The 15,889-nt window shown below is 43.3% G+C and overlaps 1 protein-coding gene across 1 annotated transcript; it reads right to left on the bottom strand.

The window, feature by feature from the left end:
* Positions 1-5,303: 5,303 nt before the first annotated feature.
* LOC147996104 (uncharacterized) lies at positions 5,304-10,687 on the bottom strand. Its single transcript, XM_087643135.1, has 2 exons — positions 9,900-10,687; positions 5,304-6,087 (listed from the first exon to the last, which is right to left on the bottom strand). The coding sequence occupies exons 1-2, from the start codon at positions 10,502-10,504 to the stop codon at positions 5,991-5,993; spliced, it is 702 nt and encodes a 233-aa protein (XP_087499261.1). The 5' UTR covers positions 10,505-10,687; the 3' UTR covers positions 5,304-5,990.
* Between the last annotated feature and the right edge of the window lie 5,202 nt (positions 10,688-15,889).

The following is a 15,889-nucleotide window of genomic DNA, read 5'->3' on the forward strand; positions in this document are numbered from 1 at the left end:
ATAGAATAAGCTCCAATGAGATGTTTCTTTAAGCCTTTGCTTATACCACATTTGCCTTGTTCTGCTAGCCAAAGTTAGGCATGTGGTGACTCACAAAAGAATTATGGCTCTAACCTGTTCATTGCTTTATTTTGGAATCTCTTACCTTAAGCCCCAGATTGATCCTCTTCATCACTAACCTCCAAACTTCCAGTTTCTATTCTTGTCATTACAACAAAACACTTGACAAAAGGACAACCTGTGGACGGAGGGATTTATTTTGGCTTGTGACTTTAGAAGTCACTTGGCTCCATGGGCATGGGTGGAGCACCATGGCAGTGTGACTGCGTAGCAGAGGAAAATGTCCACTTCTTGGTAGATAGGAAGCAATGTATGACAGAAAGAGGCCAGTGGAAATATATTCCCAATGACCTGAGTGTAGGGATATACTTTCTCTAGCCAGGTCCTACAACCTATAGTTTCTAGAATATCCACAAATTGCACATCCAGATGGGGCCTAAACTTTGAATAGATGAACTCTTGGGGACCCTTCATGTCCAAACCATAAGTCAACAGTCAGTATGGGAAGGGGCTAGCTAAACTAATCAGTTACCACAGTTTCAAAAGTATATCAGTCTTCCTTATAATTCCCCCTATGCATGGCTGTTCATAAGAGAAATGCATAGGCTTCCTCCAGTGCTCCAGTGACACAAATTTAACTATAACATTGGGATCAAAATCTGGTACCCTATCATCCAAATCCAGATGAGGCCGTTAATTCTTTGGCTTGGCTCTTCTGGATTCACCAACTAGTAAACTAAAGAAGGAAGTGAATAGTCTTTGTGCAGATTCAACAGACTGATGAGCTGGGGATGGGAGAATGGCAGGAAAAGCAGATTTCCTTTGTAGCAGGGAATGAGAGAATGATGTAGCTGTCAGTTAGCAATTCACAAGAATCCTGGACACACGATGCCTCAGTTCTCTCCCTGAGGTGTTCTCCAGCCATTCTCTGTTGGAGTTGATGCTTCTCCCAGACCTCTTGGCTTTGCCACCAGGAAAGGAGTATCTGACATTGTCTTCCTTTTGGTAATAAGGAGTTCAAGGTGGCAACTGGTCAGCTTTCTGAGCCACCTTCTCACTGGAAACACTTGGGAACCCCAAGGCTGGTGGCTGGCGCTCTCTCTCTCTCTCTCTCTCTCTCTCTCTCTCTCTCTCTCTCTCTGAGGGTTTTGGGTTTATTTCACATGCTGTTACACCACATATATACTTCTTTCCAGGACTGACCTTTCTGTGCTTGAGCATGTCTGGCTATTACTCCTCTTAACATTCTTGGATGGGCTACTGAGATGTTCTACAAACAGCTTTATAAGACTCAAGGGGCAGTAAGTTAGTAAAGCTTAAAAGCAAGCAAGCAAACGAACAACAAACAAAAACAAAACCCAGCACACATAAACATATAGGAAGGACTTTGTGAGTGGCAAATCTGGGTGACTCAGATCTTTCCAACAATGATAATGGTGGATAAAAAAGATTGAGGGGAGAGAGGGAGGGGTGGGGGAGGGGAGAGAGAGGTTAAGAAGGGGGTGGGCACATGAACACTGCTGCTTACATTTGGAAACAGCAGCAGAATGAGTGCCTTCCCTCCCTCCACACACACATCTTGCCTTATAGTCACCATAACATTTTAGTGGAGGAAGGGGTATTGAAGACAGTTTCAGTCAGCACTGTATAGAATGTAAATGCTCTTTTGTATAAAATGTTTTATGATTTAAAAGATAGATTTGGTAAATTTGAGGGGAAAAATGAGATTTGGGCACAAGGTGAACACACAGCCAGAATTTGACAACTATTGTCCAGATGGATGCAGCTTCCTAAAATGCTTTTTACTTAAGACTATTTCTTTCTCGAGTGTCTCTGAGCGTGTCTCCCATGTCATAGGCTGTGTGACTCCCCATTGGGTCAGCAGGTCATTATTTACCTCCTTCCTATAGTAGGACAACACTTAGGCCGGTTTCATTGTTCAAATTAAGTCTGCATTTAACTTTTGAGCTGATTGACTTTGGTGTGTTTTTTAAAGTGTTCCATGAATTATGTGACAGAGGTACATGTGAGACAAGTAACTGAAGTGGCCAGTGTTCTTTACCAGACATGTCAACTTATAAAAGTCCCCTAGGGCTCCCTGTTTCCCCTAGCTTTTTAATCCTTGCATTTTATAACCTTTTCTTCAGTTTTTAGAATTTATTTAAAAAGTGGATCTCATCACTTTTATTTCCATCATGTTAATTTTTAAGTATACCACAATCACTTTCCCATTTTAACTTAAGAAAACCAATTTCTTTTCAAAAGGTCAGCTCCATGCCCGAAGTGTAAAACTTTCATTAGATTCAGCTGCAAAAGCAAACAATAATTAAAAATAAGTAAAATAAAGACCAAACAATAAAAAGTTAGGTGTTTTCCTGTTCTGTGTTTTGTGCTGTTTTACAAACACAAACACACAGATGTAGAGAGACAGAGACAGACAGAGACAGAGAGACAGTCAGAGACAGAGACCCAGAGACCCAGAAACAGAGACAGAGATATACAAAGAGAAAGAGAGACAGAAAGAGAGATGGAGACATAGGCAGAAGTAGAGACAGAGACAGGGGATAGAAAGGGAGGAGGGAACAGAGGGGGAAGGAGGGGTCTGGGGATAGTCCAGAGCTTCTGAGTCATTCCGGTGTTGTCATTGACTCCCACTTCTCAGCATCAGCTTTGATCTTAAGATCAGCATCCCTGACTGCAGACAGGAGGAGCAGGATAACTGACTTCCAGTGCAGGGCTTTCTTGTGTTTATAACCTGGTGGCTGGCACTTAGTTTTATTTCCAAGATAAAAATAAAGATATCTGTATGTCAGGAAGATGAATGGTCTATGCAACAGACTGCCACTCTCTATTTCCCATTAAGGCTGAGGGGGAAAGCTGGCTCAGTTCAGTAGAGGGAGTAAAGGGGAGACTCAATGAGGACAAAGAGGCAGGTGTGTGGCACTAGGAAAATAGCATCAGTGTGAAACTTGATTTGCTCTGATCGTAGCCTTCTCCTCAGGTCTAACTTTCCATTGTCCCTTGTAGATTTTCTCTCTCTGCATCCTATGTCCTAATTCTTTTCCAAACCCAGGTCACATCCCAACACATTGGCAACTTCCTGAGCATGACTGAAGGAAGCATACATGTGAACTTTGACACTGAGAAGGGTCTTGCTGACCATCTTTCCATATTTTTAATTGGTCTAAGGAGATTGCAAATTAAGTCAATCAGCTCTAATGGCTTTTCTTCCTAACTGCTTGGCTTCCTTCAACCAATCTAACTCCTCATATTATGTTACCTTAATTTATGATACTCATCTCCTTTCTGATGAAATAATAGTATTTAAAGATTCAGTGAGTACAACTTGCCCCCCAAAAAGAGCATTGTGTTCTTGTTTATAGCACCTTTTATGTTTTTCTATTTAGTTAGCAAAAAGTATATCTTAGGATAAGAACACTAAATACTAAAATACATTTTTGTTTAGTTTTTTAGTTTTAATTTCCACAAATCTTAAAAATAACATTGAGCCATCAAAGAGTATATCCCTGTAAATTATTGTATGTGGCTTGAAATCATGCCTTAGACCAGTGGTTCTCAACTTGTGAGTTGCAATCTCTTTGGGAGTTGCATATTAGATATCTTGTATATCAGATATTTACATTACAATGAATAACAGCAGAAAAATTACTGTTATGAAGTAGCAGCAAAATAACTTTATAGTTAGGTGTCACCACAACATAAGGAATTATATTGAAGGGTCACAGCATTAGGAAGGTTGTGGATCACTGCCTTAGAATAAATTAAGTACACAAAGAATTGGGGAATTAAGTACAACAGATAAGATGGAATTGCATGCTTCCTTGAGAGAGAATGCTTCCTCATTTGCTCATAATGTAAGGTAGACCAGATGTCTCCTTTCCATAAAGCTCAATGACCCCAATGCAAGAAATCAAAAAGAGATATTTCTCATCTGTAAGAAAGGATAACAACTCTGACATCATATTCGGTGCATGTCTTCCAAGCCCATAGGACTCATTACAGATTTTGTTAAGCATAACAGGTCATAATGTTGCTAATAACTTTATTAAGTAGGCTATAAACTTCAGCTTGATAAAATTATAAATGAGCACATTCTTTTATAGCTGCAGAATTACAGCACATCACTCATTCAAGTGGGTCACCTGGCTCCACTTCCAGAAAGTTCTTGGAACTTCTTGACTTGTCAGGCTGAGGCTTGAAGGAGAAACCCTGGATTCCTGAGCTTCTGTAACCTCAGGGGATCCAGGTGCTTGGGCGTTCTCGTTGCTGCTTGTCTGGGGAGGTTGCTCGGCCTAATGGTACCTTACTAGGGAGTGGGGGAGAAACAGTGAACGAAGATGAGATGGGAAGTGTTTGGACAAGAGGGTAAAAGACGAGGAGACAATCTTGTTTCTCAAGGTCTTTACAGCTCCCTTTGTTGTGGGGTCAGTCCCTTCTGTCTTCCCTTCATCGTACAAGAGAGCTAGAGATGAGAGGATGTCACCTTCTTCCTTCTGTCTTCCCAAGTTGGTTTCTTCTCTTGGCTCTTGAGAATCCTAAAGTTGCTGGAGTTAGAAGGAACCAAGAACAAGCTCTGAAAGTGAATGCCAGTGGGGCATTCAGTTCGAGCCTGAGCTTTCTCCTGTCCAGTCGCCCGAAATCCTTTAAGTTTCCACATTCATTAGGACCACATCTCAGCAAGGCCATTCCTTTTTGTGTGTTTCTCTGTCCAAAGACTTAATCTGAGTTATGGGTCCAGATTAACACTCCCACCAAAAAAAACCAAAACAAAACAAAAACAAAAAAACAAACAAAAAACAAAACAAAGCAAAAACAACAACAACAACAACAACAACAACAACAACAACACACCCCAAAAGCACTGAAGTTCAGCTTGAGAAGCATTTCTACTTGGTGCTGTAGAAACTGACTACCGAAGAACAGGAACCTTGAGACACTGAAGATAAAATATTGCCTTTATGTTGAAGCACTGGTGAGATATTCCAAAAGCAGACACTGATGCAAAAATGTTTGGCTTCTGACCTGGGGACAAGGAACTGAGATTCGTAGTTTATATACCAGGTTTTCTAGCATCTCTCAGTCCCTACCCGGCATATCCTGCCTGCAACCTTGAACTTTCCAGCCCAAGGGCTGGACTGCCCTTCTCCCAGAGGCTTCTCTTTATATAATCCAGAAATTTTGCACCCCCTTCCCTCCCTCTCTTTTCTTCTCTTCTTCGTTTTACATATAGGCCTTTTCTCTCTCCTTCCCCTCCTCCATGGAGAATTCCCTGGCCTTGGTCCTTGGAGCCAATGAACTTGCCTGACCAAGAACAGCTTTCCAATAAATGTGCCTTTAATATAATGTAATCTGGCTTAAATTGGTTCATTTAATCCATGGCAGAGAAATAACCTACCCACCCCAACCCACCCCAGCTTTCAGAATACTGGAACAGTGGACCTCCAGTAATTAAAATTTCCCAAGGAAAGGGTTGGGGAAAGGAAAGGGCTGAAGCCACGACTCTACTTAGAGAAGTAACTTGCTTTTCACATAGTCCTGAGAACTTAGTATACGGTTACGTTAACATGTGCACATCGTCTTAGTTAGGGTTACTATGGCTGTAAAGAAACCCCACAAAAAGCAAGTTTTGGGGGTAGGGTGGTATATTCAGCTTACACTTCTATATCACTGGTAATTATCAAAGGAAGTCAGGACAGAAACTCAAACAGGCAGAACCTGGAAGCAGGAGTTGATGCAGAGGATATGGAGGGGGTAGGCTAGCTCCCCATGGCTTGCTCAGCTTGCTTTCTTATAGGACCAAGGACTACAAGCCCAGGGATGGTACCACCCATCAATCACAAATTAAGCCTTACAGGCTCGCCTACAACCCAATCATACGGAAGCATATTTAAAATTGAGGTTCCCTTTGCTCAGATGACTCCAGTGTGTGTCCAGATGCCATGTAACTGTCCAGCACACATATTCCTTGGCCTTTTATTTTCTCTCCTCCATAAAATCATGATGCTGCTATAAGAAAAGCAGAAAAAAACATTAGGAACCTTTCTTTTCCCAGGGTTGACCAAACTGTAAATAACCCTATCTTTTCTTGGTCAATTTCCATTCCCATCTTCTTTTAAAATATAGAGAAGCTACGTGAGTAGTTAGTGAATCTAAGTGCCATGTGTTGAAGATGCTACAAGAGGAGAGAAAGGAGTCAGGTAGGAGGTTTGAAGCCAGCTACTGGGAATGTATCCCTACTTTTCCAACAAGGAGCAGGATCCTTAGAGACGTCCACCTCTCGTTTGTAGATGATACACTCACGTGGACTCAGCTCAGGTATTAGCACGTCTTACTGTACCAGTCAGAAAGAACAGTGTGGTGGGGAACATGGGAAATTGGGGAAAGCGTTTACTCTTTAAAGTAGAAGGAAGGTTTATTCAGTGCATTGCTTAGAGAGTGGTGGGCATGGAGGTCACAAGACAACCTCTGGTGTGTCTACCGTCATGGGTGGCTGGCTGGTGGGGAGAAAGAAGGCTCTTCATTTAGAAGGTGTCTGTCCTTCTTTGGTTAAGATGAGCCACTTTTCATGACATTCCTTACACACCATTTCTACTATGAGGGTGATTATAGGACTATAGGTCACAGCTAATTTTGTTTGGCCATGTCATTCCGCTGTGGGTAGAAGGCGCTGTGCGCTTTTTTCTGTTCAGAGTTTCCTTTCTGGACAAGGTTTGTACTGGAAAGTCCAGTCCCTTTCTGGTTTTCAATTAGGGCCTTTTCTCCACACTAGGGACTCAAGTCTTCAGTGAGAGCTATGCTAGGAGGTTAAAGGGTCAGGGAGAAGAAAGAGAGGACAAGAGAATCTGTCTGATGGAGGAAGACCATTCTAGTTAGCCTACTGTAATGAGCACCTGAAGCATGAAGAAATGAATATTAGCATGGGTACCATCATGAGACTGGTAAAAAGGAAGTGTCTGGATAATGTGCTCCTGGGCTTAGCAACTGTTTCCAAGGAGGGATGCAAGGATGGGTAACTTTTAAAGAAGCAAGCTCAAGTACTACCTCCATTTGGCCTGTCCCTGTGCTCATTCAGAGAAAGAACCTTTGGGAGCACCGGGCTCACATTCATCCTTTCTTTTCCTTTAAGGGGAAGTCTACCAGAAGAAAGCTTTCTAGGAGGCCAAATGCTTGAAATATTGATGCCTGTGTCCTGGGTACATATTTGGCATTGATTTCAAGCAGGAAAAGGTTAAAGATGAAAGCCGCTACATGAGGATATTTAATCAAACCTATGGAGAACACGTTTTTTGAGGTTTTGCCAAAAAGATTATCATGCATTAGGAATTCATATTGGCTTTTTTTTTTTTTTTTGGTTCTTTTTTTCGGAGCTGGGGACCGAACCCAGGGCCTTGCGCTTCCTAGGCAAGCGCTCTACCACTGAGCTAAATCCCCAACCCCCATATTGGCTTTTTAATTTGATTGCAGTATCTTGTTTCTTTCAACTTTTCTGTAGATCCAGTGGCCAAGCACTTCTCTGCCTTTTGCTGACAATTGTCACAAAATGTGGCTGCCATTTGGCAATAAGAAATATTCATCTGTGATATACCAATCTCTCCTAAAAGGCTTTCTTCTTTTGAGTTGTTAGTTGTTATTTTAAAATCTTATTTCCGCTTGCCTAGCAAGCGCAAGGCCCTGGGTTCAGTCCCCAGCTCCGAAAAAAAGAAAAAAGAAAAAAAAATCTGCTAAAATCTTATTTCACCCAATTATATGCTAACATATATTACAATGATTAATCAATCCAAAATACTTAGTGCCATTCAAAATCTTATAACAGCTAGTGAATTGAATTTCCTTGATTTTATATTAATAATAAGCAATAATGAAATTTAATATAGATAGCATAAAATACATAAAATTCTCATTAAAGTGCATATTTTGCTGTCTAGAATTGATATGCTAGTCTACAAAAGATTAAAGTATAGAATTATGTCATACTAATATAAGATTCTATGAAAGATAGAAGAGAAATGAGTTCAGAGAGGGAAAAATGAAATTTAGTTGAAATATGATGTCTATGAGCTTTTGAATAGGTAATGTTGAGATTTCTGTACATAGCATTGAAGAAGTGCTATGCTTTTCAGTCATTTAAACTTATAGAGTAATAGGCATCTTAATTTAAAAATGTGTGAGGAGAATTACATAATTTTTCCAAAAATTCTGAGAGGGCCCAGAACAAAGCCTGTGTAGCACCCTGCCCTGGGAAGGAGACAGAAGTTTGGAAAGGGAAGGGTAAGAGAGGAGGTGCCAGTCCCTGCTGCACTGGTACCTGGGACTGGGGCAGTGCCATGTCTACTCTGGATCTGCCTTGTTGTCAGAGTGACTTGACTGGCTTAGAAAACAGTCTATGAAGAGACTTCCCCCAGAGTGAAAACACTTCACTCTACTTTGAACTTGCTCAACTTATGGACTGGATTGGCATATCGACTCTACACTGTATCCTGCAGTTTATCCTACCAAAAAGAGGATAGTGGGGAAAAGACTTTAGTTTTAAAAAAAATCTTTTTAGAGCAGAGGGATGATAGATGGGGAATACTGAAATAGAAGGGTCAATCAGATGGCCACCCAACCCCAGTGCTAAAATCAGTGGTAAAGCTGTCATTTGGATGAAAGCTGTAATTTTACAAAAATGCATGCTGGACAGTGTAGGATGCACAGACCGTCCTATAGCCCTTCTTCCTCCTAGGAGACACAGAGCAGAGTCTAGCTTGTTTCTTGCACCCAGTTCTCAGGCTCACATGGGCTGCTCCATCTCCGTTGTGGAGGCTGTTCCCCTCTGTCTGACCACTCTCTGTTTCAACCACTTTCTGCTAATGCTGCCTACTGGGCACGGCTCACCGGTCTGCACAGTCTGGCCATTGGTACCGTATTTTTGCCAGCAACTTTTTGGACAGAAGGTACATGGAGTTCTCTGGGCCAAATGACAAACTTCACCTTCAGATGTCACTTTCCCAGCTCCCCGAGAAGTTATTTTCCACCGCATGCCCAGCTCTCACAAGGACAGGCTGTACCTTCAGTGTTGACGTCGGTATAAAACTGGCAGAAACAAAGCAGGTGGGAGGAAGGCCTGAGGCCCCCGGAGACAGACTGCTGGCAACCAACAGAGCACACGGGGAAGGGAGTTTGTAGGTAGCCTCACCCATACAGCTTCCCATGGCTCTAAAGGCCAACATTATTTAGATGTGGCAGTGTGATTCGGTATTTTGAAATGAAAACAACTATGTCACTTTGCCCTTGACATAATAGACTCTTGAGTGTGCCCCCCCCCCATGTGATGGAGAGTATCAGGGCTTTCCATCAGCAGTCTTTAAGGGGAAGTGTGAGGTCAGCACGGTCAAAGCTGTTTTCATTTGGATAGTAAGTTGGATCTCTCTTGAGTGATTCTGTGACACAGCGTAACTCCTTTGTTCTGGAGATGGCAGTTACTGCAACAAAATGGCTGAGACCATGGAAGAAGAGGGAAGGTTTGCTTGGGCCCATGCCTCTTTAGAGGGGCCTGTTCACCTGGAGTTGACCAGTCCCATGGCTTTGGGCCTGAAGCTCAGAGCTTATTGTGACAGGGTCATTTGGTGGAATAAAGCTACTTACCTCATAGCGACTAAGAAGTACAAATGAAGAAAGAAATCAGTGCACCCAGTGACTGAAGATCACACCCAAGCCTTACCCTTCACAGGTTTCTGCTGCCTTCCACGAGAGCCAAGCTGGGGTCAAGATTTTTTTAGCGCATGGCTCAGTTTGATTTCAGACCCTGGACAAGAGACTAAGGTACATGTTTTACATACCAAAGCGGACCGGCTTCCAGGTTCTCCCAGCATCTCTCAGACCCTACCTGGTAGACCCTGTCCCTAACCCTGAACTTTTCAGCACAGGGGCTGAGCTGCCCTTCCTCTAGACACTCTTCCCTGTATAATCCAGACATTCTGCTCTCTCTCTCTTCCTCTTCCTCTTCCTCTTCCTCTTCCTCTTCCTCTTCTTCTTCTTCTTCCTCTTCTTCTTCTTCTTCTTCCTCTTCTTCTTCTTCTTCTTCCTCTTCTTCCTCTTCTTCCTCTTCTTCCTCTTCTTCCTCTTCTTCCTTCTTCTTCTTCTTCTTCTTCTTCTTCTTCTTCTTCTTCTTCTTCTTCTTCTTCTTCTTCTTCTTCTTCTTCTTCTTCTCCTCCTCCTCCTCCTCCTCCTCCTCCTCCTCCTCCTTCTTCTCTTCTTCTTCTTCCTCTTCCTCTTCTTCTTCTTCTTCTTCTTCTTCTTCTTCTTCTTCTTCTTCTTCTTCTTCTCCTCCTCCTCCTCCTCCTCCTCCTCCTCCTCCTCCTCCTCCACCTCCTCCTCCTCCTCCACCTCCTTCTTCTTCTTCCTCATTTCTCTCTCTCATTTCTCCCTCATTTCTCTCCCTCATTTCTCTCCCTCATTTCTCTCTCTCTCCCCCTTCCTCCTCCTCCTCTTCTTTTCTCTCAGTTCTCAGTGTGTTCTTGCTCCTTTTTTCCTCACTCCCTCCCCTCCTTTCTTTTCCCATGCTAACTTCCCTGGCCTCAGTCCTTGGGGGCCAATGAACTCCTCCGCTCCAGAGCAACTTCTCAATAAACCGGCCTTTAATATAATCTAATCTGGTTTGAATTGGCTCATTTCACCAACAGTGGAGAAATAACCCATTATAGTCTTTGAAGGACATTCCAGAACTAAACTACAAGAAGCTAATAAACAGAGCTTGTACTTGTGTGTGTGTGTGTGTGTGTGTGTGTGTGTGTGTGTGTGCACGCATGTGTATGTGGGTTTAACCTAGCTTTACTTTCTACATAGTAAAATCAATAAAATGTGCCTTTCTTACCAGTGGGGGCCAATGTTTTAAGACAGTAGATATTTAAAGTCACATATAGTACCAGGACCTAGGTCTTAGCCCTCCCCTCCATACATAAACAGCAGTGTTAGAATTGAATTTGTAAGTTAGGCATTACAAAAGACTAGCAAAAACAATGAATGACTTTGACTCATTATATAGTATAACAAAAAATGATTTAAGATTTACAAGATTGTTTCTTTGATCTTCCCATTAATATTTTTTGGACAATGGGTGACTAAAACTGGAGAAAACAAATCTATGGATGTAGAGTTGGATGTCAGCTGCTGTTGGCAGAACCCAAGAGATGGGATGAGAGACATTTGGGAGTTTTAATTTTTAAGTATGTGATAAAAGAATGCTGTGGCCAAAAAGGTCTTGTCTCAGAATAAGCTTCCTAAAGAGAGTGTGGAAATTATTCAGGGTCTACAGAACTTGAGTCAAGACTCAAGTCAGATACAGGCTAAGCTAAATACCAGGTAGCCATGAAAATCACATATGTGTACTTCACTCAGTGTATGCAGAACAGAGGTCACCCATCCTATATCACCTTCCCTCTTGCACACCCATCCTGGGGAGAAGGGCTCTGTAGTGTAAAAACACTACTATGATGTTCTAGGTATGGGTGCTGGGCTCCATGCTGATGCGTATCAGCTCCTGTGGCTGGAGCTGGGAGCAGGGCACTCTTGGACAAGTGCAGCTGAAGCTAAAACAGCTGAGCGAGGCAGACGGACCAGCAGCAGGCTCACATTGGACTTAAAAGCACCCACTGTGGGGATAATGAGGAGTTATGCTTTTCATCTCCTGGAGTCCTACTGTGATCCTAGTCTACTAAGCCTCAGACTATCTTCTTCTGGCTTTGGGGCATCCCTGAGCTTCCAGACACAGCAACATACAGGAAGGAGCCTTACAATCATCTAGTGCATATGCTGGTTCAAACCGGCAGTAGGAACTTGCTGATTGGCCCACACAGCTCCTGCCTGGGAATGCAACATTAGCAAGATGGACACAGGTCCTTCTCTCCCAGGATGGTCTAATCCCTCTTTTTCAAATGCCAAGGGCTAGAGGGACAATGAGATGAGTTAGTCACATAGCCAGTGGGAACAGAAACATCTATTATGTGCTCATTAATGGGGTAGGGAAGGATGGAGGCACATCAAAAATAGGTGGTAGGTAATCCCAGTGAGCAAACCTACTGTCTTGTTGAGATGAGAGATTTATGCCCAAAATCAGAGAGAGTGCAGCATATTTTTTTTCTCTACCTCCAGTATTGCCTTACAAGTGATTCTGCTAGACTCCTCCCAGGGACCTAGCAAAAGGAACCTAGCAACACGTTTATATCATCATCTGCTTCCTGACCAGGTAGTCTGCTGTGTTTTAAGAGGACTGCTCCCTTCCTTTGTCCACCCTTCCTTCCTTCCTTCCTTCCTTCCTTCCTTCCTTCCTTCCTTCCTTCCTTCCTTCCCTCCCTCTCTCCCTCCCTCCCTCTCTCTCTGTCTCTCTCTCCTCCTCCCCCATCCCGGAGCAGCCTCTCTGTCCTTCTCTGCCCCTGCTTTTCTGCCTCTCCCTTCTCCAAGCCCTCACTCTCCTTCCCCTCATCAGACCTGTCTTCTGTCACACATCGTGATTTCTCGGAGTGAGGAGACACCTTGGCATGGGCCTGCCAGGTACCTCCTTACCCCTGCTGCCTCCAGAGCAGATTTTTGTCATTCAGTGATTTTGTTTCTGCAGCTTACCCTCCTTTTCTCCTTATAATTTAGTTTATTGGAGTTGCCCAGGTAAAACCAGTGAGAGTTCGCCCTGCTAAAATAATACATTAAAATTGGGTGGAAAATTACATGCCTGTAATTTTTCAAACCACTGAAAAGTTGGAAACCAGCAAATAGAAACGCCAAGAATCAGAAGCAGTCTATATGTCTCTTGACATTCTTTCCAGCCAGAAATACGGGGTGCCAGCACACTTGTTCGAAATCCAACAGATGTTTGAGGATTTAAATAAGAAATAAAAATAAGAATGCAGACTGAAGTGGAAAATTAGAGTAGAAGTTTGGGTCTTTGAAAAAGTTCAGCAGCAAAGGCAGTATAAACTCAGGCAGAGGGGGTTAAGGCCAAAGGAAGAATTATGTAGGTTGATGGAGACAAGCAAATCCAAGAATAACAAACAACTTTATTGAGTGCTTACTATGTGTTGAGCTCCGGTTAATGGCTTCTTATGAATTAACTAACTCCTTTAATCCTTGAACTATCCCTATGACCAAGCAGAGGCATAGAGTAGTTAAATCATTTATTGTTCTGACCTGTGGCTAGTTATTTTACAGTTTTCAATGTAAACTATAGTGTCACATTGGTATGTGTGGTTTCTTTCAACATCTGAAGTCTCCATACACAGAGGGGCTGTTTCCCTCAGTTCCCTTCTCCACCATGCTTAGAGGGTGATTCTGTTAACCTCCCTCCGCCCCTGCCCTCATGGGGTACTGGAGTAGCTTTTAAAAGCGAGGTGCTTGCTGGTAAAGTTGAAACAGCAAAATGAAACCAAAGTTAGAGAGCTAAATTAAGGGGGACAGTTTGGTACCAAAATGTTTAGATTTTGACAGATTTTTTTTGGTTGACAACTTTTTGTCATGGTTGGTAGGTTATTTCTCCACTGGTGAAATGAGCCAATTCAAGCCAGATTAGATTGTATTAAAGGTAGGTTTATCGGAAAGCTGCCTCTGGTCAACTTCATGGGTCCCCAAGGATTGAGATCAGAGGAGTCACCATGGGGGGAGAGGGGATGGGAATAAGGAAAGGGTACACATGCGCAGAAAGAGAGAAGAGGAGGAGAGAAGGGAAGAAAAGGGAAGGGAAAAGGGAAAGGAAGGGGAAGGGGGAAGGGAAATGAGAAGGGGAAAGGGAAGGGAAAAGGGAAGGGGGAAGGGAAGGGAAGGGGAAAGGGAAAGGGAAAAGGGAAGGGAAAAGGGTACCAACCACTGGGCTAGGAGTAGGCAGGACTTCAGGGTTGGAGAGGGTAAGAGAAGAGGTGGGAAAAGGTGACTTGCAGTGATGGACTAGTCACTTTGAACTGTGATTCAGAATAACCCTTTCCTTCCCAAAGTTTCTTCTGTACGATGCTTATAGCAATGATAAAGGTGCTAATAAAGTATTAGTGAAGGATCTGGATGTTCAGTGGAGGGGATTCGGAGTACAGAGGTAATGAGAGTTCCTGAAGAGAAAGATTCCTTCCAGTAGGGCAAGGGGAAGGAGAAAGTTAATGGGAGGTGGGAGATGTTCTAATGCAGAGATGAAAGTGAAACTTCTAGCTCAGTGGTTCTCAACCTTTGGGTGGGATTCCTTTGAGTGGGGGAAGGGGCTGAAGAACCCTTTCACAGGGGTCCATATTGGATATCCTACATAGCAGATATTTTCATTGCAATTCATAACAGCAGCAAAATTACAGTTATGGAGTAGCAATGGTATAATTTTATGCTTGGGGTCACGGCAAGGTGAGGAACTGTATTAAAGGGTTGCAACATTAGGAAGGTTGAGAACTACTGTTCTAGCTGGTGAGTTTTATTTTACTGGAGAAGTAAGACCCAAGAGCTTGAATTGAAAGTCGAAGCATGAGGTTTAGAGTGGCTTAAATTCAGTGACAGTGAGAAGAAAGTCACTTTTGCTTGTCCCATTCATATTCTTATGTGAGTCCAAGCTGCCGGGGACTAGATGTATGGAGCTTGTCAGCCAAGGCGCCTTGGAGCCTGTGCAAAGGCAAATTTGTCTGGTACCTGCAAATTATGGAGGTTATCCAACTGGAGGTCTGCCTGTCTTTCTATTGAACAGTGAGAGAAGAGCAAAGAGTCAGATGAAGGGCCAAGGGGACTGAGACATGCACTCAGTCGAATTCCATCAGTCATCAAGCAGAAGATGGTGGGATCCTTTCCTGTCCCTACCCAAAGTGCCTTGGAGAGTTCAGGCGGCTCATAGCGAACTTTTAGATTTCCCAGGGGTTCAAAGAGTAGCACAGTGAGTTCTGGGAGAGACAGAAAGACTCTTGCTTTTGTTTCTCTGCCGGAGCTGATAAATAATTCAAGGCAATGCTATGTTAGCCGGCTGTGCCAGAGGAACTAGCTTGGAGCAGAAATACAGGATCATCACCATTGGGTTGCCTTGGGAGTAAGTTCTCAAAAGAAGGGTCCTCTCTCCATTTTGTGCTTTCCTGGCACTGGAAACTTTCCTGGACTGCTCTTACTGTCTCCCAGGGAGCTGTACTTCTCTTTTGGCAAAGGGATGAATGCCTCCTACAGACAGGCCCTGAAAGAACTGCAAAACTCGGGCGGAAACCAGCATGAAGGAAGACGACGCCAACTGGCTCTCTCCTGGGCATTTGCACTTTGCTGAGGGAACAGATGAAAAGCATTGTAGTGGGGAAGAAGAGACAGGAAACACAGGCTGCCTAGCTGGGAAGTCCCAAAGCCTGGTTGAACTGCTCTAATGCCTGCCCTCAACAAGACCACGTGGCTTTCTCCTCCACTAAGAGACAAGTTTCTTCCTTGAAGGAAAAATCCTCTTATCAAACCCAAGTGAGCAAGAGTTTACTGTGGCCTAGAGTTATTCATTCTCAGAAGCCAAGAGCCCTCAGCATGACTCCCTCTCCATGAGTCCATCTCCAATAGAACCTAGGCCTCTATACTAGTTTATCAACTATCTACATAGGATAAATAATAACAAATATGTCTGGATTTTGCCTCCAGATCCAGATGTTCACTGTGTTATTCCGTGGCACCAAGAATACCAATGGAACCCTGTGCCGTTCCCCTAAAGAAACACTGAGAAAAGATCCTGGGACCAAAGCCCGCTGTCACAGAACCTTCTCCAGCAGAAAACACTCCCATCCCCTTATTTTGCCACCCAACCAAATTCTCTTTCCTTTCCTCATCCTGTGAAAGAATGTCCCAATGAATCACACGCCAG

Source organism: Rattus norvegicus, chromosome 2, assembly GCF_021556685.1.
Source record: "Rattus norvegicus strain SHRSP/BbbUtx chromosome 2, alternate assembly SHRSP_T2T, whole genome shotgun sequence".
Classification (NCBI taxonomy): Eukaryota; Metazoa; Chordata; class Mammalia; order Rodentia; family Muridae; genus Rattus; species Rattus norvegicus.